Source organism: Drosophila bipectinata, chromosome 2L (genome assembly GCF_030179905.1).
Source record: "Drosophila bipectinata strain 14024-0381.07 chromosome 2L, DbipHiC1v2, whole genome shotgun sequence".
NCBI lineage: Eukaryota > Metazoa > Arthropoda > Insecta > Diptera > Drosophilidae > Drosophila > Drosophila bipectinata.
In genome coordinates this window covers 10,624,178-10,646,069 of record NC_091736.1, presented here as the reverse complement: position 1 = coordinate 10,646,069, position 21,892 = coordinate 10,624,178, and the positions used below count along the sequence as shown (strand labels likewise).

Genomic DNA, 21,892 nt, shown 5'->3' with positions numbered 1-21,892 from the left:
TGCAGAGGGTATTATAATTTTGTCCAAAAGTGTGCAACACAGTGAAGGAGACATCTCCGACCCTATAAAGTATATATATTCTTGATCAGGATCACCTCCTGAGTTGATATGAGCATGTCCGTCTGTCCGTCTGTCCGTCGGTCCATCTGTCCGTCTGTCTGTCTGTTTCTACGCGAACTAGTCTCTCAGTTTTAAAGCTATCGACTTCAAACTTTGCACACACCCTTCTTTCCTTTGCACGCAGTATATAAGTCGGAACGGCTCGGATCGGCCGACTATATCCTATAGCTGCCATATAACTGATTGATCGGAAATGGTATAACTTCGGTGTTTTTAAAGTTAGAGAGTTCAAATTTTACACGAGCGCTATTTTTGGCAAAATAATACGACATGCTAAATTTCGTAAGGATCGGCCGACTATATCCTATAGCTGCCATATAACTGAACGATCGGAAATGACTCAACTTTCGTGTTTTTGAAGATAGAAAGCTGTAACTCCGTACAAATTTTTTTTTTGATCAGTTGATCCAACCTACCAAATTTCATAACGATCGGCCGACTATATCTTATAGCTGCCATATAACTGAACGATCGGATATGGTTTTTGGTAGAAATGCCAACTTTGGTATTTTTGAAGATAGAAGTTTGGGACTTGTTTTAAATTTTGTATTATAATAAATTGGCTTATATTATCATATTCTCATAAGGATCGGCCAACTATATCCGATGTTTGCGATATATATCCGGTCTTAACTGCAAGGGTATATCAACTTCGGCTCCGCCCGAAGTTAGTTTTCCTTTCTTGTTTATTCTCATTCTTCCCGCAGAAGGAGCAAGAAGAGGAGTCTCCAGGATGGGGCAGAGAAGACTCTCTGTAGATTGCCCAGTCGGCTATTTATGTGTGGCTTTTGTAAGAATTATTAATGTAAATCTTTCATAATTTTCATAAGCTGTGCGCGTGCGCAATGCTCAAGGTAAAAAGGGTTAAATTAACTTTAAAGCTCTTAACGAAAAATACTTGGCACACTTAATTAAATGGTAGAACTAAATATCAGATTTTCTATTTACAGATATTTCGGTTTATAATAAAGAATATCTGGCAACATTGTGCCTCATCCTTTGGGGCTGAGCTTTAAGCTGTTTTGGGGAAAACCCCTCGAAAACTTAAAGCTTCCAAAGCTCTGGGGTCATCGAGAGTTCATTTTGATTTTGGCTCCACCCACACAGGGCGTTCATTTTGTTGGGGAACCACAGACATGCGCAGTGAATTCAAGGGGGTTGGATGGCCTGAATGGTCTCTGGATGCAATCCGTTCGCCAGCCGGCAAACAAAATGAAGTTCCCAGGATGGAACTTCGTGCCGTACCCGAAAGATCGAAAGACGGACAAAATGACAGCAGCAAATCAAAGTCAGAGGCAACGAGTTCAGCCGCCATATGGACAAATGTTTTCCTCTTTTTCTTCTTTTTTCCCCTGAACCTCCAATGAGAATGCATCTGAAAATTCCATATCCTCTTCTTTTTGTTGTTTTCCTAATCAGGTTTTTGGCCAACTGTTGCTGCAACTTGTTGGATGACGAATGCAGTCAGCTTTCAGCGCCACATCAACGTCATAAACAACAATGGAGACCTGGCATGGTCTTTTTTCAATTCCGAACCCTCATCTTCTTGTAGGTAGGTGCCCTCCAATATCATCCATCCATCCAAGTCCAGCTCCATTCCATTCCATTCTTTTTCATTTCGAACCACTTCTTCTGGTTGGTTGGCAGTCACTAAAAAGCCAAGATGGCCGCTGGAGCCAACGAGTCGAGTGCTATGCACTTGAACTTTCATTTTGATGATGATGACGATGACGATGACCACAACAACAATGATGTGAATGAGCTGCTCTGGGCCAGGCCAAGTCCGGCTGGTCAGCTCAGAAAGCAGAGGTTCAAGGGCTGCATAAAATAATGAGAACCGAAAGCTGAACTAATTCCCTTTCATAAATTTATAGTTTAATTAAGATTCAAAATGTTATTTGGAATAATTGAATAATTAAATGGAAAATAAACCTAGTCCATCCCTGGGCAATCAGAGGACTCTTTCTTGTTTCGAAGTTGTGTGCGTGCTGCGGTTTGTAAACCACTTGAAACAATTTTTAATTGTAATTTGCGCAAAGCAACGCCTTCCCGCTTACCGCCCCCTTTATGGCTTCTTGGTTGCTAAACTTGACATGAGGCAGGGGCGGCCCAGCCCAACCCAAGCCCGCCTTGGGAAAGAGGGAGGCCCAGAACAGACTTCGGAAGCTTCGGTTGCATAGTTGAGAGCCAAAACATTGCTGGGATGCCAGTCGCGGCTACGACGACGAGATGCTGCCAGGAATTTTCATAGAAAGGCGCTCCCGGTATGCAGACGCGAACTGAGCTAACTTTGTGTGAGTTCCCCCCCCTTGGAAACAGTAACCTCCCCCGTTCTTTTTTTCGCCCCCAACCCTTTTGGCTGGGCGGGATTTTGTAGGTGGGCCGACGCACCACGATGGGATATCGACTGTTTAAATTTTGGGACGACAACGCACAACGTGCAATTAAAATTGAAAAATTTTCCCACACATCTGCAACCAAAATAAAAAAAAATTGTAAATAAAAAAAAAGGAGAGGTGGAGGTGAAGCGCTGCACTGATTTCTTTTTCATGTCAGGGCAATGCAAACCGTGTGTGCACTGATTGGAGGCCAGCGGAATTTTTCCCATACGAACGAGAGACGAGACCCCAAAAACCCAGGAACTGGAGTCCAATATTCCCGCGAACCCGAACCCTTTTTACCTTGTGCCACTTTGGCCCCAAGAATTCCGCAAGTTATGTTCGCAATGTCGCCCGATTTTTGCAAAAAAGGGTGGAGAGGCTGCTGTGGCATCCAAAAACCCAGATGCAGAAGCAGAAGCTCCTCTCGAAATTACTTCGATTAATTTTCACTTAATTTTTATTTTTATTTCTTACTTCAGCCGAAAGAGATATTTCTTCGATGCGAAAATTTGCGTCATTTTGTCAGATGTTTGTCAGGATTTATGAACGCGCCATCATTTCGAGTTAATTAAAATCAAACAATCGAGCTGCACCTACCAACCGACAAAAAAAAAACTGAAGAAAAAATCAACGAAACCCAACCGAAAATTAACTAAATTATGGCTGGTCTTTTGGGGGCATACGGGGTTTGGTTTGGGTAACCCTGGGCAACATCATTATGATGAATTTTTCGTATGGATTTTTTTCTTCATTTTAATGAGCGAAAATTGTCTTGAACTTTGACGAGGGCACACCTGCAGCCAAAAATATCCAATCACTGGAAAATCGAGATATTTTTGTGGGGTTTGTTTTATTTTGGAGAAAGATTTTGTAAGGACTTTTAAAGAAATTAGTTTAGGGATTATGGTTTAAAGAAACATACATGACAAATTTCAATTCCCACAAAAATTAACAATGTTATTTTGTCATTATCATAACGCTTAAAACTCATTACCAAAATATTTCCCCTTTCTGTTTTTTTTTTTTGAAAATTTAATAAGAAAGCCACCCCTGGCTGACATTGGTATTCCATCAACACTTGCCCAGCATGCAAATATCTGTGAAATTGATCTGATTGTAATTTAAACATGATGCTTATATCCTAACCCCTCGAATTCGGTTCGCTGTTCCGCTGGAATCCCTTACAGTTCACCGAACATTGCCAAAAACAATGATTCTACCCTCCTTTCCCGTGGATGGCCTCTGTGTCCTGTCTGGTGGGTTGTTAATCCTTTCGGTAATTTATGCGCCCCTCTAACCAACAAAAAAAATAGCTGCCACTTACCGAACTAATCATCAGGCTGATTCCTTTACCAACTCCTGTTTTCCGAGTCCCATCCCGAATTTGGTCTCCCTTCCAGATCCCGTCACGTGTCCTCTTCGCTGCCTTGTCGTTGGTATTATTCTTGTTGTTGTCGTTGTCGTCGTGGTTGTATTGTTTATTGTGACAATTCTTGTCAGCGGTCCAAGCCAATGTCAACGGCACATTGATGGATGTTCCTCCTCTGCCGGAGGCGAAGCCACTGCCCAAACCAGAACCACTGATCCCATCCGATCCGTTCCGTTCCATTCAACCAGGTGATGGTGATTCATGGCAGTTGTATGCGGTAGAGGTACATTTGGCCATCAAATGCCTTGTTGTTTTTGCGGTTTTGGCTTGAAAGCTGGCTAAAATGGCAAAAGTGACTTTAAAATGAGATGCAATGCATGAAGCTGTTGGTTGATAATTTTTAATGAGCTTTAACATTATCATTGTTTTCAAGTATGTTGGTAATGGAAATTTCATTCAGGAATTGGAAAATGTATTTTAAGTAAACCATTAATTGAGTTTTTACTAAACTTGTTAAAGTTTTTTAAGCACTGATTTTTAATGAAATTGTTAAGATTTTCACCATTATTTAGTAATTTTTTATGGTGAAAGGTTTGGACTTTCCATGGATGCTATTTAGTCATCTAATCCGATCAGCAAAATTATAAAAGGATCACCCGACTATATCTAATAACTTTCATATAACTGAACTATAGCTTTCATGATAATAGAGATTTAAGCTTTATCAAAATTCACATTATACTGAATTGGTATGATACTTTTACTTCTTTAAGGAGTGGTCAACTATACCCGTATATGTATTTATATATATCCTTACATTCCTTCCTTACATATCCTTCCTCAACTATATTAATTCTTGTATAAATTCTTAAACAAACAAAGTATGTTTATAAACTATAAATTTTGAAAATGTAAGAACTTATTTTTTCGTTGCCTACTTTGAAGGGCGCCTAGAAGACGAACAGTCGAAAGAAGAATAGAATTTAACCTTTTTTTTAGGTATGAAAACATTTCAGAAAGTGTTTTATTTGTGTAACTATTTAATTAAATTTATTTAAATAATAAATTAAAAAATACTGCCCTCCTCCTCGATTCTCATACTTTGCACTTAAACAGGCCCGAAAAAACCAGAAAAATTTATTTGTTTCAAAATTTTTTTTCAGATACATACATATATCCGCTCTTATCTTAAAACTGACATATGGCATACATATGTTTATGTTATAGATTAATCGTAAATGCCATAACTTTGGACTTTTTTCGAAATTTGTTTTATAAGAATCCATTTGGTTAAACTGCAAGTGTATGTTTATCAACTTCAGCTTCAGCTTTTCTTAACATTGACAGAAAATAAGCATTGACCTACAGCTAGTAAAACATCTCCTTGAATGACCCTATTTGGATGTTAAATAATTCCTCAATTGCCGTAATTAAATCTAAATTGACAAGCAATTTAAGATGCTCAAGATCAATCAATTAAAAAGCAATAACTTACTAAAAATGACCTTTAAAAGCCATAATTTAATAGCCAAAAGGCTTTAATTACTTAAAATTCTATAGCCATCATATAGGCACAACATATTGCATGGAAAACAGCTGGCAACAAGTGTCCCTTGGCCTGCCTCGTAGAGAAAATCCCTTTGAAGGGTAACAAGTAGCAAGTGAAAAGTCAAAGAGGGTTAAGTTCACACAGGCAACAACCACACACACATGCATATTTACGGTCAAAATGAAAATAAAAGAAAAGCCGCCAGTCTAAACGACCCATATTTTGCCCCCAAAAACCCCTTGAACTAACTAAGGAAGCAGACGCGAATCAATTGCCTGGGCCTTTGTTTTTTACCGCCTCGAGTATATAAATTAGCATATTTCAAAGGCAAACAACAACAGCAACAAAGGAACGAAATTGCAATAATTGGAGTCCTTGACAGGACAACAATGAGAAGAGTAAAGATGGTGGGGCAGAAGCCGACACTGCACCAGTTTCACTTTTGTTGTTAACCCTTTGATGTTCAAGAGAAGTGGCACTCGGTCGTGTGTCCTTGCCACAGCAGCAAAAACACACAAGCTGCCTGCTTGTGTTTAATAAGTCTTTAAAGGCCCAGACTGTCTGTCTGTCAGTCAGGTGTTAAAAATATTTAATCAATACAAACACCCTGTGTATGGAAATTTATTAATGAATTTATCATACATTTGTAATACCTATCCCAATGTGTTAATTGGGCCGCAAATCAAGGATGGCACAAGGACATACTCTCGCATGCGATAAATGCAACCAGAATGAGCAGCCCTGCCTCAATATACATATATCCTGCATCCTTTGATGTATTTGCTAACTTTCGCCAGCCAGTCGCTGAGCTGAGCCAGAAATCAGGATTCACCCTCCAACAGAAAGGCACGCGCACATTCCACATCCCTTTCCCCCGTTCGCAGCCCACTCCCATGAATCCGTAATTCCCAGGATAACACGCACAGGACACGGCCAGGACGATGACGACAACGAGAAAAGCCGACGATGTCGATGCCGATAACAACGAAGCCTGCCAGCCAGCCAGCCTCCGTTTCAAATATTTCAATTTTAATTTGCATTTAGAGGCTGACGAGCTTGGCTCTCGGCTCATAGTCGCTCTACTCGCTTCGCTGGCAGGACGTTCGTGTCCTGTGTCTTCCGTGCAATTAAGACCAAGGATACCAAATATAGTTTCAGTTTTTGGTAAACAATGGTGATAAAACAATAGAAGCTCAACACAATAAATCATGATTTTTTAATCAATAAATTATATAAAAACATTTTCTAAATAAAATTAAAGATTTTCTCGCCTTTTTAATATTATTTGCTTGTTATTAAGTTGTGTTATTAAGTTATTGTTAATGTTATTAAGTTGTGAAAACATTTCTAGTTCAAGAAACTGTTTAAATATTTTAATTTTAAAGCCAAATTTCAACTTTTCAAAAAATATTAAGTAAAAAAAAAGTTGTTTATTTTTAATTTTATTTCCAAGTAAGATTAATCTAAAATTCTCAAATTTCAAATATTATCTTCAAATCAAGCATAACACATACATATTTTTGAAAAAAAACCTACTAAAATTTCAATTATCATAAACATTAAAAAAGCTTCAAAAGCAAACTATAACCGCCATTACCAACTGGATTGCTGAACACAAAGCCATTACCTTCCTTACAAAAAACCGCAAATCGAATCGAAGTATAAAAAGCCACCCAGAAACAGAAGCAAAAAATAAAAAACAAGAAAAGCACTCAGGCAAAACCTAAAAAGAATCCAAAACTTGTATTACAGACCAATCGGACAAGCCCAGTCTCCTCTCGGTTCCATGCCAAAAGCGTTTGTAAATAGAAAAAAAACAAGAAGTAAAAAAAAATGTACGAATATAACGACAAACATCACGAGAAAATGAATTTCGCTGGCCAGTAGCCAGGGAGTTGGGCTCAAAGTTAAAAGCCAAAGACAAAGCCGATCGTGTAATGGCCGGGTGAAAAAAAATTTAATCCGAGAAAAAATTAATAAATAAAATTGTATTCGAAAGTGTGTGAGAAAATATCAAATAAGTTACAAAAGAGTGAAGAAACAAGTGAAAACCTTTAAAAGGGCTTTAAAAAGTGCTTAATATTATATTGGTTTTCTATTAAAATTTTGAATAAGTCCATAAAAATTAGACCTTACTAAAATTTCGAGTTTTAATATTCTTCAGATTATTATCCTTATTCGCGATTTTGATTTCGATTACCTTGGATTTCGATTTTTGAAAGAAAACTTTTTTAATTTTTTACATTATAATTCAAATTATATTATTTTAAAAGCAGAGATCGTTGGAAAATACAATTTACTATTTAATTAAAGTAAACTTTGATCCTTGAAATTAAAATTATTTTTAGTTTAAACGAAAACGAGAGAAAATCAAACCAAGTACCCCACTAAGCTATAAATAACAAGTTATTATAAATAACAGTCAGTGTTTAATAATTTAAATTTTGTTTCCATTAAAAACATAGCTCACTAAATAAACTGAAAACTTAAGAAACCCTTTGAAAAGGCCAAAGGAAAAGCAGTCACGATAATTCAAATGTGCCCTACAAAATGTTTCGTGATGCTTGGCCTCAGCAAACGAATGAAACCGCAACCAAAACGACAACAGTGCCAAGTGATAAATTGATTAACGAAAATGCTTTACAATTAAACACTGGGCTTCAATTGTATGAAAATTTATGCAAATCAAAGCCGAGCGATGACTGCGTGGCAAGCAACAGCAACATCAAAAGACCACAAGCAGCAGCAGCAACAGCAACACCAAAAAGAAACAGGAAGCAGCCACAGCAACATCACCACACCAGCAATATCGCACCATTGCAATTTGCATTTAATTGTTGTAATTATCTTGGCCTGCTGCACACGTTGGTAAGTAAATATTTTCCCCTCTAAGGACTAAGGCCAAATGCATCAGCAAATGCTATTGGGGAGAATGTAAAGCAAAACTCTCTACTTGAAATAGCTTGTCAACAAATTAACTTCCCAGCTACGAGCTCATTACGCAGTGTTATATGTACGACTGTGTTGTTTGCTGTTGGCGAGTTAATTAATTAAACGACAAGCAGCAACAACTGCCGGGTTAATGTTGCTGCTGTGCTGTCGCACCGACAACAGATTAATCAATTTCCCCCTCGGAAAGAAACTGCTGTCAGCCGGAGGTGTTGGCATAATTAATATTGATCTAGTGATAGCATTTTGGGAATTAAGCTAACCTAATTGTGTCTGATTAGCATGAGATTGTTGCGGTTTGTGGGAATTGCTCGCTAGCTGTCGAGAAGTTCTTTTCACTTTCAGGAAACATTAATTGTTAAATGATGAATTTATATACTGAAAATACAAAGACCTCTGAAAAGTATTTGCAAACAAAAATGGCAACTTACATGTTAGACCAGGCCCAATCCACAAACGCCATTTTTTTTTCTTGCCACAAAAACAGCTTCCGTGCCGCCCCCCATTTTCAGTGGATGATTGGACATGGTTGTGAGACTCCATCTGATCGGAATCGGATCCCCTGAAGTTGCTGAACCATGGAGCCTACACACAATTGAGTCGATTCCAATTGCAGGGTGGTCCATGGTACTCAAGTTTTATAATGCGCCTGGGTCGCTTGTCAATCCAAGTCTCCTGCCACGACTCTAGATTTTCCTGCAATGAAGAGGTGGAGCAGGGAGTTGGGATCGGAGATCTGGGAGCTGGGTTGGTTGCATTACCTTGCCTGGTCTGACTGGTTGCCTCGCCTAGTAGTTGCAGCTTGTTAATCTCGTTACTCTCGTAGTTGTCATACCCTGGAAGGGGATGACTTCAGCTTACGGAAGAGTTTGGTTCTGAAAAATAAAAAAATGTTTCATAAGTTATGAGTTTTAAGATAAAAAAAATCTATAAAATATTTTTACAATTTAATTACAGAGGAACAACGTTTACGTGTTGCAAATTCTTAAACATATTCTTTTTAAAAAAAAAAAAGAACTTGGAAATAACTCTCTTATTAAAGGGTACTTTCTTATTCGATTTTCATAAGGAACACCTCCATTTTTTTCCTCATTGTACGGGGTTGTCAACATACTTTTTGCTCTGCTTGTTGAGACTGCAGCGGTGCATGTTGCAACTTACTGCCTGAAGTGCAGCCTGCAATTCGCTGGCGTTCTTGTTCTCCTTCTCTTGGCTCGTTTTTCTAGTAACTGTTGTGGTTGTTGTTGCCATCCTTGTAGTTGCAACATCATAATTGCAACGCAAAATGAGGCACACACACATGCATGCGACGTTTGAAATGCAAATGAATTGTCAAGCTGCCACGCCTCTGGCTCGAAATTTCTGCAGTTTGCAGCTTAATTGGGTACATCACCTACAACACCTATACACACACATCGAAACACACTCACCTGCGCAGGTGAGCCTCCGCGGATGCACCAGCATTCGCCAGGATTTCACACGTTCAAGGGTTCTTCAGTTGCCTGGTGTAGCACCTGAGGGTAAAATATTTATGAGCCACTTGCAGTCGATGTCGCCAGCTAGCATAATTCTATTTCAAGTAAATCAATGCCCAGTACTCACCTTTATTAGTTTCTTGCACATACTTTTTAAAATTGAAGTTATTAAAGTTAATTTATTTTCACAATTTTTCACATGTCACACAATTTTAGAGAAAACGCACGATGTCTTGAAGCTGAAAATTTATAATGCCTTAAGTTGGCTGCGATTAAGGACCTAAGGTTTAATAAAGAACCTTACAACACTAGTTTTTATTATTTATTAACAAACACTACAACACTTATCGAGATTCCAAAAGCATATTAAGTGAAACTTTCAAATCGGAAGCCCATGCCTGTATTTAAAATAGTTTATTTTCTTAATGAAATCATTTTCAAATATTGTGATATATGTATTGATATTAGAAAACATAGTTTCAAGAACCCATCCAAAAATATCTTCCTTTTTGCTTACGCAACCGTTTAAATATTCCTAAAATATGCGATAATTAAATTTAATTGCCTTTAAAGCCGCTGAAGCCGAAGGGGTATGGAAATTAAATACTCTTGACTTAAAGCCTGGCGCTGACAGTGACTGGATCACCCTGTACGGACGACGGATTGGATCAAAGACATTCCTAGCTGTGGCTGTGGTCTCCCAAACTCACATCCCTGCCTTGTCCCCCCCGGAACAAAAAAGCCCCCTTCCCATGGTGGAAACTGTTCAGGAATGTCTCCACCAAAGTTATCTGACCTGGCTGAAATGCTTCAATCTATGGCTATCCGGCAATCCGTCTGTTTCTGTATCTGCATCTGTATGTGGGAACATTGTTTTGGCCTAACTGGCTTAGCCTGGCTAGTTGAATAACAAAGATTGTGATTTTATATTGTAGTAGTTCGGTGAAGGCAAAAATCCTTGATTTATGCATGGGCTACCGTTTGACAGACCAGACAAAAATAACAAAAAAATTAAAATCAAAAATAAACCAAGGGAAAAAATAACTGAGGCTGTTGGTTCAGACTGTGGTTGAGGCGGCGGCGCCTATTAAAGCCTCAATCTTTTTATGGCATTTCAATAGAACTCGAGGCCTGAAAGGCAAAAAGCGTGAGAAAGGACTGCAGTTATGAAATTCAAAATCGAAATTAAATTTAGATCTGGTCAGTTTCTTTATGCCGGCTTTTATCTTTTAGCCACAAAACTCTTTTCTTTTTTGTATTTTGTTGTATCTGAGCCTGATAAGCGAACGTCTTCGCTCCTTTGCCAAAGAAACAGAGATCGATAAATTTTATAAGCGAATCAATTGCATTGCTATCGCATCGCGTGAAATACGCAAACGAGGAATCTTGGGAACTGAGCTCAGCAAGCTGGTGAAATCATGACTCAGCGTCTCCATCAGTTTTTTAGGCACTGAAAAATATTTTAGACTGCCTTTAAGATATACCAAAAGAAAACAGTAAGAGGAATTCTCTTAAAAAAATTCTGCTAAGACGAATAGTCTTAATGCCTTTTTTGAATTTAAGCCTTTTTTCTCTCTGTGTATGGATCTTTCTCTCTTCGCGTTCTCTTATCAGTTTTATTGAAGTCGGCAAATGGCATCGGCAATGGTAACTAAAAGCCATATGCTTTATAAAGCTGTTAACAAAATGTGCATCAGTTTAAATTCTTTATCTGGCAAGATGTCTGGACCGCATTGCATATTCGCATTCGTATCGCAGAAACGTCAGCCAATTAAAATGCATTTTGCCCAAGAAGTTATTCGAGTTCTTTTCACGGCTCTTCACCTTTATAATTTAGCTTCTTTGATTTTTATTTTTATTTTTACTCTTCAGATTTGCAGTTTTGTTTGGCTTTGATTGGCAAATGATGATAAGTACGGGTAGGAAATAGGATGTTATGTGACTTTCAATTAAATTTTAATGATTTCTAATCAGTTTATGATAAAAAAACACATCATAAAATAAGAAGCAATCACGAAATCATATTAAAATGGTTAGGAAACCCCCCTGACCGTCATTATTAACTCAGAACGTTCGTAACCTTTTTTTTTTGTGCAAAATCCACATTAAAAGTTGCAAATTTTGTAAATTATACGAACCTGCTGTGCGAATCTGCCATCTGGCCAAGATCTGGTTGGCCAAATCAACGGCTGCAGTTACGCCGGAACGCGAGTGGCATACAAATGATGCGCAATACCGATCAGGATCTCTAAATCTTCACTTTGCAGCCAGAGGACGTGTGTGAAAATGGCACGTTTCTACATTTGAGGTATACACTGACTTTTTTTCCATTCGTTTTTCTTACACGCGACGTGCCACAATTAACCCCAGCCGACGGGGGGCCAAGGGGTCTGGGGCATTAAGAAAATATATATTTACCAACAAACTGAGTAAGCCAGACGCCAGCAGACACCAGGGCATCACGTATACGCCCGGTATTCCTCAATGCGTGTCGTAGATCAACGCGATTTCGACGCGATTCCAAAGCGATGCAATGTGCGATGTGGCAACCACTTCAGTTTAAAGCTTCGTCAGATGAAGTTGTTCAACGTCAACTGGCACTCACTCTCACATACAAAAAAATAAAAACAAAACTAAAAATAAAAACTGAAAACCACAACAAGACAAAAAAAACTTGTATCTGTATCTGGGGCTGAAGATCTGAACACCTCGGCTCTACTTAATTCAACTTAGCTGACCTTGAATACCACGGCCTGCTCTTAAATGGGTTCAATCGGGAGCGCAGTGTTAACCCGTTTTACAAAAAAAATTTATTTTTGATTTAAAAAGGAAATAGAGTAAAATCTCTACAAATCTCTTTATAAAATCTTTTCTATTTTTAATCTAATTTAATTTCTTCAAAATAAGCACTAATTCTAGTCAGAAATATCTTCAAGAATTCTCCAAAACCCAGTGATTCATCGCCTAACAATCCCGACACAAGATTTATGTCAATCTTGGTAACAAAAATTATATTTAGCTACCGTCTGGGCCAGCTTCGCAGCGGGTAGCTCGATTAAATCTCAGCTCAAATAAAAGCTAATTTAACTTCACATCTCGGGAAACGAAAACAAAATGAAATTTAATTAGATTTACTTTTGTTTTTTGGGTCTTCGCCTGCGGTTTTGTGCCAGCAACTCAAGGTTAATTACGGTTTTCGAATTGTTGGAGATTTTAATGCTTGGCGCAATAAAAATTTAATTTGAATTTAAATTCTCAGAGTCCAGATAAATGATTACGATCTAAAAATGTTTATGAAGTTCTTGGTCTAATATTTTATATTGGACTTGTTGGTTTATTTAACAGTTTTAGCACTATAGTAACCTAATTTATTTATACATTTCCGGACTATCTTTCAGTCTCCATGGCTTGCCGGATGGCCGTGCCACTTGCCGTTCAGTGCCTGGTCTGACAAAGGACCAAGTGGAGCTCTGCTACAAGGCCAGTGATGTGACAGCAGCAGCTCTCGAAGGACTCGACATGGCCATACGTGAATGCCAAATTCAGGTAACTAAGAGGCACTTCCTCTTTAAATACATTATAGAAAGTCAAAGTGTTTTCCTACCATGCCGCACTGTTGACTATTAAAATTCTCCACTTACCGCCCATTTTTACCAACAGTTTCAATGGCACCGCTGGAACTGTTCATCGCTGAGCACAAAGAGCCGGAATCCGCATGCTTCCAGTCTACTGAAGAAAGGTAAGTTCCCTCATCTTTCCCAGAGAGCGAGAGATTCCCTGGCAGGGGTTCAGGTTGCCGAACAGAAGATCAGAGGTAGCTGCAGTCGTGGACCAAAGCCATTAAGCTGACACTAAAATGTGCAGTAAGCGTGGCTCAGCTTTCACGCAAACAAAATCGCTTTATGACCGGCCCCAGTCGCCAACTGTCAACGAGTTTTGCGGTTCACAAAGGCTGAAGGCTGGGGTCTACGGAGCGGGGCTATGGCATCGGGAAAAGGGGGCAAAGACATTGCCGGCCCACACGCAAACCGCTAGGCATAGAGTCTAATTAAAATTGTCCATAGAGGAGACGTTTGGTCAAGCAGACAATGTCCGAGGCTATTAACCGTCGCATTATTAGATGCGACATGGCAAAAAAAAAAAAGCCACAGCAGCAAAACAGTCCAGCTTCTAACGTCTTAGACACTAAAGAAAAATATATAATTTTCCCTTGAAAAAATAATCTAAAACAAATATAACTTGGTTGTCATGAATCATAAAAAGAACAAGTAGTTATTAGAGTTACATATTTCGCAAAATTATTTAAAAAAATATAGTTTTTTTCTCCTGTGCATCTCAACGATACCACGGACTAGATCAAATTTCCGTATCTCCAGCTAAAAGTGTCAATGGGACCTTGTTCTGAGAGATGTGGGACCCACCGTTTTGTCACAGCTCGGTGCATCCAGAAAACTGAAAAAAAAACTACAAAATTAAATAAAAACTGGCGGCTAGACGAACTTTGACTTTGATATCCTAATCTGTTTGTGGGGCATTGTATTACCCAGGCGGCGTGTGCCTCATGATGGGATACACTCTCGTATTAGATGGATGGATAGATCACACACAGTTGTCCCCATGTCCCCAGTTCCACACCCAGAGAAAATGATGAAAGGCGGGCCGCATTGTAAGCCGCTTTTGTTTGCTGGCCAACAAGTAGCGGTAACTCTGATCACAGGCGCCGATCTTTTTGCAAAAAGTGGAAAGCTTCTTATTTTTCCGCCGACTACTGTTATGAGTCATGTTAGAAATCGGAGTCGGATTTGGCGAGGATTACCCATAATAGAATGTTTTCTCATGAAACGATTAGGTTGCTGTGGCGGTAAATTCAAATTCAAAATAATTACCGCCCTTTGAAAATCAAAGTGTAACTGTATTAACCTTATCATTGGCATTTTTTGACATTGGTAATACTAATTTGGTATTACAAATTTGTAAATCAGCTGGCCATGCCTTCTCCTTTTCTATAAAAGGCGAGCATTTTCACATTCTTATTCAGTTTCATTAGAGACCTCCAGTAGGAGGTTCTCAAAAAAACTCATCTCTTATTTTATTATTTTTATTTTCCTTATTATATTTTTTTTATTTTTCGTTTTTTCCTCGTTTTTTCTTGTTGAATATTTCGATCTCTTCAGATGGATTGTCAGAGTTCCCTCCGCATCTTCGTGCATACAGCATGAACCTTGACGACAGCAGCTAATTTTTATTTTCGTTTTTTATTTTTATACTGAATTGAATAATAGACTTAATATTTGCTCATTTAAAGCACTAAAGCCCCAGTTACTTTTCTTATTTTCTTATTTTTAAATTTTTTCTTTATTATTATTTATTATTGTTGAGGCACATCATGGAGTAAGAGAGCGTGCTGTCATAGATTGTTCAGTAAGAGATGTGAGCTTAATCTTCTTTTCATTTTTTTTATTTTAGTTTTTATGTTAATATTTGATTGAATAAAACATTAAATATTCCCTCCTTTAAATAATGTCACACAAAGTGGTCTTCTTTGATTTTATAGGGCTATCTGATAATGATATCTGATTTTTTTCTTTAATAATTATTATTATTATTTATTATTTATTTTCAATTGTTTTTTGTTACCAGAGAGCTCTCAGCAAGACTTTTCTTTTCTTGGGACTTTATTTCAAGTTACAAGTTAAGTTCAGTTAAAGCTTTCAAGTTAAAGCTTAACTAATATTAATTTTACCAGTGGGTTTATGGTTTGTTAGGGTCAGTGGATGGGTTCCATGGTCAGCAAATGGGTTCTCTGCTCGCCTAGTTCCATGTAAGGGAATTTATTAAAGGAATTTATTTCTTGGGACTTTATTTCAAGTTACACCTATTTTTTGAAAGATCTGATTTTTATTTTTTTTATTTAATTAACTTAATTAAAGCTTATTATTTTATTAATCTTCTACATGTTTTCTACCACCTGGGCTTGAACATGTTTCTTTAGTGCTAGGTGATTGTATTCCGTGCCCTGGCGATTTATTATTTTTTCACTTTTTAATATTAATTTTTATCATGGTTCATCTTGAAAAAATTATTAATTATTAAACAAATTTTAATTAATAACATTTTTATTATTTTATTTTACATGAATTTTTTTATCCAGTCTACAACTATCTGTTAAATACTCATTTTTAAATAGTGAAAAGTGTTAAACATTTTCTGCATTAAATGAAAACAATGGAAATTCGCAAAATGGCCACAAGGCGGCATGCAAACGATATAAAGCCAAAGATATTGGAAAGATTTCTCACAAATTTCAATGCGACAAGCGACATCGGCAACAATACAGTAGCTCTTGACTAAAAGGGAAGAGCCATGGGCTCATTCCTGTCCTGGGTCTGGTCCTACTCCTCTCATTTTCTTCCTTCGTACGGCGTAATTTATTTGCATTCGTCGTATAAATTATATTGTAAGCAAACCACTTCATTCAATTTCAATTTAAAAAATTGTTATCTCCGTTGACGGATGCTGCCGCATCCATTGACATCGAACAGCCGAGACAAACGAATGCCTTTTGGCGAGGAGACGACAGGACAGGACAGGAGGCTGGACAGTCCTGGGAATGGACCCCGGATTCTCGACTGATGTTAAGTTCAATTAGTACTTGGGTTCTATACTGCGATTGGGTCTGGGCCTGTTCTTAATCGAATAGCTTAAAGTTTAAATGTGAAATTGAAAATGGGAATACCCCTTTCAAGCCAAATCATTCCATTACACCAATTTTTGTGCATATTATTTGCATTCGGGGGCATGAAAGCGGATCGAGGCAAATGCCAAAATGGCATTAAAACGGTCTAAAGTTAACAACATTGCCGAAAAGACAATGCCGAACCATAAATCTCCAAATGCATGCCACACCAGAGCAGCAGCAGCAGCATCAGCAGCAACATTAAGCAGCACTTCCAAGTAACTCTCGACTAGCCTTCAGCCAATATGGTAAACCCAAGCTTATGTCACTGACATGTCTGAGGATCGTACGTCTGTCCGTCTGTCCGCCTCTACATTTGTCCGTTAGTCCCTCTGTCTGTCCGTCAGTTTGTCGGTTTGTCCGTTTGTCAACCCGGGCCCGTTCGTGCGTCCATTAAATAAGGAAGGAACTGCACATAACGAGAGTCAATATTGACAGGCCAACAGCAAACCGAAGACGACTTATAAGGGCAGAAAGGCAGCCACAGAGTCAGGGATCGGATCGATTCGATGAACGGACAAATGGACATACGGACACTGGACACTGGACCTCTCTCGAGCAATCCAAGCCAGCAATACCGAGCGACCAAGTGAAACGAAACAAATCAAGTCGCCCGATCGCCCAGCCATTTCCACTCCGCACAATGACTGACAATCGAAACGAAACGGCGCATGGACAGGTCAACTATTTTGCATACATCTACTATAACTTATGGAACTCGTCGATCGTTGATCGTCGTACGTTGCAGATCGCTGATCTTGGATTGGGTTGCCTGCCACTGCCACTGCCACTGCTGGGTTGGCATGGCTTGGCTTTTGCTTTTTCTGCTGCTACCATGCATTATTGTCAATCAAGTGGAGCGAGAGCGGAGTCCAAAGGCTCCCATAGCAAATGGTAGTAAAAGGATTAACTGCACTATAGAAAATATTTCTATAATCTACTGTAGTAAATTAAATAAAAATATGATTTATTTAAACTCTATAGTGTCTAAAACTTTGGTTTTCTGAAAGGTAATTTAGTATTTTGAAACAAAACAATTTTAAAAAGAGTGTTTTCGAAATATTTTTGAAGATTTATTACTATAAAGTCTAACTCTGTCTATCATTTTAGGATCTTAAACCCCATCTATAAGTTAGAAAGAAAAATGGATCGAAAATAAAACATATATATAACACCTTTTCTTAATTATTTTTATAAAATTTTCAAAAACGTATTTTTCAAGTGTTTACTAGCAGATCGAGCTTTATCTCTGGGTCTCACTTTTTAATGCTCTTCTCCAATAATTCTCCGTTTCTCTCTCCTCATGTGACAACAAGCGAGCGACGTATGTCGCAAACAATTACTTGGGATTGCAACACACGAGACAAGAGACAAGAGACAGGGGCATGGAGCTTGGAGGTTGAAGTTTTGAAATTGGGAGTTTTGGGGAAGCTGTGGAGATTGGATATTCAGACTAAAGCCGCGATCGAGACAGGTCGCCAGTGCAGCAGCAACAACAGCAGCAGCATCAGGCTCCACTTTGTGGCCAATTTATGCAAGAGAGATCGGGAGATCAAGCGGCCCCAAGGCATTGTCAAATGTAACTGTTGCCAATGATGTGATTTGGATTTGCAAATGGGACCTGGGACAAAACAAACAAAGCGTGCATAAATCAAGTCCGCGATCGCCGATCACCGATCACTGATCAGCGATCACTATAGGAGCCGGCCTTTCAAGGGGAGTGGCAGTTGGAATTCAAGTCGATATCGGAGTGTGGGGGGCGGCTACTGTTCGCTGATGCCTTGATTGATGGCGTCTTAATCGTCAATCAAATGCGCGCTACACACACAATTTTCCATTGCACTTGCATTGCAATCGATCGATGGCTGGTTGGCTGGATGGATGGACGGATGGATGACCGACCGATCTGTACGACAACTTGTCACAACATTGACATTTGCATTCGTGCGCATCCTGAGTGACGGACTGGCCAGGTTGACTGACTGATTGCTTGACAGCAGTCCGAATGGAATTGAAATCGAATTGAAATCGGCTGGAGAGGCTGGAAAAGGCTAACCCGGAATGATGCAAGCCTGTCACATTGACATATGTACTGTCGCCTTGGTCGATTTGGTTTTTTGTTTTTGGTTTTTTTTTTATGCAAAGTGGCGCTGACCATTTGCATGTCAATCGCTGACAAATGTTGCCAACTTTGGGCCACTCACGGCCATGTCGGCCATGATTAACGTCAACATTTTTGACAGCCATTTGACAGCTGCCAGCGCTGCATAAGGCATTTCCAATACTACACTTTGGGGGTTTGCAATTTTGCTTGGATTTTTTTAAATAGCCAAGAACGTTCTCACGAATTAATTCTTATCTTGACGTTTTGGATATTATAATGGAATTTAAATTTTAAATTTTTAAATGCCATTGAATATCTCAAGATCTGTTTTTTTTTCAAGTGCATTCTAGTACCTTGGGTGGGTGTGGGCCAGGATCATTAAAATTGGTTTTGTCACAGTGTTACTGCTTTGGCGATCTTGTCAAAGCTGAAAAGCCGCAGATATCGAATTCCCAGGGCGGTTGCTGCTGTTTCGAATGCAGCGTTAAAAATAACACCGCATAAATTGCAATAGTTGCCAATGATTCCCAAAGGAGCCAGCACTGCCCTGTTCTCTGCAATATATCCAATTTTTATTTATTTATTTCGTTTTTTATTTGTGCCATTTTAGGGTACCGGGAGAGCGCATTCGCTTTTGCCATTTCGGCCGCCGGGGTGGCCCACAGTGTGGCCCGGGCCTGCAGCCAAGGCCGTTTGATGTCCTGCGGCTGCGATCCGACCATCAATCGGAAAACCCTCAACAAGAACCTCCGCCAGTCGCTGGACAAGGAGAAGAAGCAGTTTCTTCAGTATTTGGAGACAAACCAGATTCTCACGCCCGAGGAGGAGAAGAAATACGAGCGTTCCAAAATCGCCAGTCGCTGGAAGTGGGGCGGGTGTTCCCACAACATGGATTTCGGTGTGGAGTACTCCAAGCTCTTTCTCGATTGTCGCGAAAAGGCGGGTGATATTCAGTCCAAGATCAATCTGCACAACAATCATGCAGGAAGAGTGGTAAGTTCTGAAAGGATAATGTTAGTTCATTCAAATATAATTTAACTGTCTTTTTAGGCCGTTTCCAACAACATGGAGTTTCGTTGCAAATGCCATGGCATGTCCGGCAGTTGCCAGCTTAAGACCTGCTGGAAATCCGCCCCCGACTTCCACGTAGTCGGCAAGGTCTTGAAGCACCAATTCCGCAAGGCCATCCTGGTGGATCAATCCAATCTGGGCAATGGGGAACCCGTCGTTGTTTTGAAACGAGCACGCAACAAAAAATCCAATGGCGGCAGCAGCTCAGGATCCTCGTCCCAGGACCTGGACATAGTGGATGCCACCGGGGCACTTGATATCGGTGGATCGGCGGATTCAGACACGCGGCGCCACGAGGATCTGGGCGTGGAACGTGGAGCAAGGCTATCGGGTGTTGACAAAAACGCCGCAAGGATGGCCCGCAAGTTGGAGACGTCCTTGTTCTATTACCAGCGATCCCCGAACTTTTGTGAACGGGATCTAGGAGCAGATATACAGGGTAAGTGCCAGGGCTATTTACTACATTATAAATTAATTTATATCATTCATATTTTATGTATTTTCTTAAAAAAAAAGTTACCAAATAAGCGTTACGAGATTTCGTTCCTATTAAGATATTTTGTGCAACTAATTAAAAATGATTTACCGATACGATGGCGCGATAAATTAAATTTTTCTCTAATAAATAAATCAAAAATGCAAATGAACAGCAGCAGAAAATAAAAACGATTTTTAAACGAGCTACCCAAACATGCCACATAATTCACGAAAAAAATATGCAACCCACTGACAACGTACAGCAGCTCGGCTTTGGATTGGATCGGATCGGATCAGCTTAAGTCGGATTTGGATTGTTAAAATCAGAGAGGGGTTTAAAACTTTAAAGAGGGGTTTTCACAAAAATGCAGGATAATAATAAAATGCAATTTTACTGCTTTAAAATAGTTATTAAAAACTCTAACCAAAAATATGAATTAAATTTTAAAATGTACATAGGTATATGTGTTAGCTATAAAATACCCCCTTTTTAAAGGCGGCTCTGTTATTTTATATCGGCCTAAACGGAGAGGCACGTCCACATCCAACGTAGTCGTCTAACTGCCACTTGCAATTTTTGTTGGCCATTTTGCTGTTGACACATTTGCAAATTATCAAAAGCGTTGTTGCTGTTGAGCTCGGGACCCGGGTCTGGCCACAATTTAAAAGTGTTAATTACGACGCAAATTTATAATTAATCGTTGGCTTAGTGGAATGAAGTGAGCTAGCTGGCCAGCCAGTAAGCCAGCCTGCCAGCCAGCCCATCGGGCGTTTTGATTCATGTGCCCGTGTCCGGTGTCGTGTCTAGGCAAATGATGGCAATTAACGTTGGCAATTATCGTCGGCCAAACAATTATGATACTTTGTTTATGCTTTAGTTTAATAGTTTATTTATGGTCTTTTAATAGCCGGACAGGCCACGCGTGTCCTCCAATAGAAATAGATTAGATGCCATTTTGTACAAGCGCGCCATTTATCGCTGCGAGTCTTTTCTAAAATGGTCTATATTAGTTGAAATATTAGTTTATTTAGTCTATAAAACTTATTACATATTAAGAAATATATTTATAAATAATTTATTAAATTTATTTTCAAATTAAACATTATTATGCTTATAAATCTTTGAATAAATATTTTATTTTCTTCGCAAACTTTCTCTGCAGGCACCGTGGGTCGTAAGTGCAACCGCAACACCACGACCAGTGATGGCTGCGCCTCCCTCTGTTGTGGGCGTGGTCATAGCCAAATAATCGAACGGCGGGCCGAGCGGTGTCACTGTAAATTTCAATGGTGCTGTAGTGTGGAGTGTGAGGAGTGCCACGTGGAGGAGTGGATCAGTGTGTGCAATTGAGGAATCCCCTGGAAATCCAAGGACCCCAAACCATAACCAAGAAAATAATGGAAAAAAAGACAAGAAGCCAGAGTGAGAGAAAGCCTCAACGATACGCATAAGAAAAGACTTTTCTTCAATCTAAACAAAATAAAAAACAAAACTTAACAAAAACGCACACAAAAATCAGTATTAAAATCGACAGACATTCATAAAAGTGTGTAAATGCAAGGCTTAGTTTAGCAATCTCCAACCATTTTGGATATGATTATAGATATATATATATAGTGAATATATATGAATGTATGAAAATATATTTTGTAAATACGAA

At 39.0% G+C, this 21,892-nt stretch overlaps 2 protein-coding genes across 7 annotated transcripts in view; one reads left to right on the top strand and one right to left on the bottom strand.

The window, feature by feature from the left end:
* The window catches only part of LOC122321706 (uncharacterized), a 21,982-nt gene extending 11,879 nt beyond the window's left edge, over positions 1-10,103 (bottom strand). For 3 of the 6 annotated variants that reach the window (XM_070277877.1, XM_070277878.1, XM_070277875.1), the window contains exons 1-5: positions 9,971-10,103; positions 9,799-9,882; positions 9,130-9,243; positions 8,800-9,064; positions 3,826-4,208 (exon numbers count right to left, since the gene is read on the bottom strand). In XM_070277877.1, the coding sequence (XP_070133978.1) occupies positions 3,826-4,110 (285 nt within the window). In that variant the 5' untranslated portion in view covers positions 4,111-4,208; positions 8,800-9,064; positions 9,130-9,243; positions 9,799-9,882; positions 9,971-10,103. Of the gene's footprint in view, positions 1-3,825; positions 4,209-4,687; positions 4,801-8,799; positions 9,065-9,129; positions 9,244-9,482; positions 9,731-9,798; positions 9,883-9,970 lie in introns of those variants that run through there. The other 3 variants (XM_070277879.1, XM_070277881.1, XM_070277876.1) reach the window with 3 other exon arrangements.
* Positions 7,887-21,892, top strand: Wnt10 (Wnt oncogene analog 10). Its single transcript, XM_017243759.3, has 6 exons — positions 7,887-8,287; positions 13,242-13,389; positions 13,504-13,582; positions 19,294-19,676; positions 19,734-20,193; positions 21,395-21,892. Exons 1-6 carry the CDS (start codon positions 8,088-8,090, stop codon positions 21,580-21,582), a joined length of 1,458 nt encoding a protein of 485 aa, XP_017099248.2. The 5' UTR covers positions 7,887-8,087; the 3' UTR covers positions 21,583-21,892.

Coding starts and splice junctions, on each gene's coding strand:
- Wnt10 (XM_017243759.3), top strand. CDS start 8,088: ATGAAAATTTATGCAAATCAAAGCCGAGCGATGACTGCGTGGCAAGCA. Junction 13,390..13,503: donor TACGTGAATGCCAAATTCAG/GTAACTAAGAGG, acceptor TTTTACCAACAG/TTTCAATGGCACCGCTGGAA. Junction 20,194..21,394: donor TCTAGGAGCAGATATACAGG/GTAAGTGCCAGG, acceptor CTTTCTCTGCAG/GCACCGTGGGTCGTAAGTGC.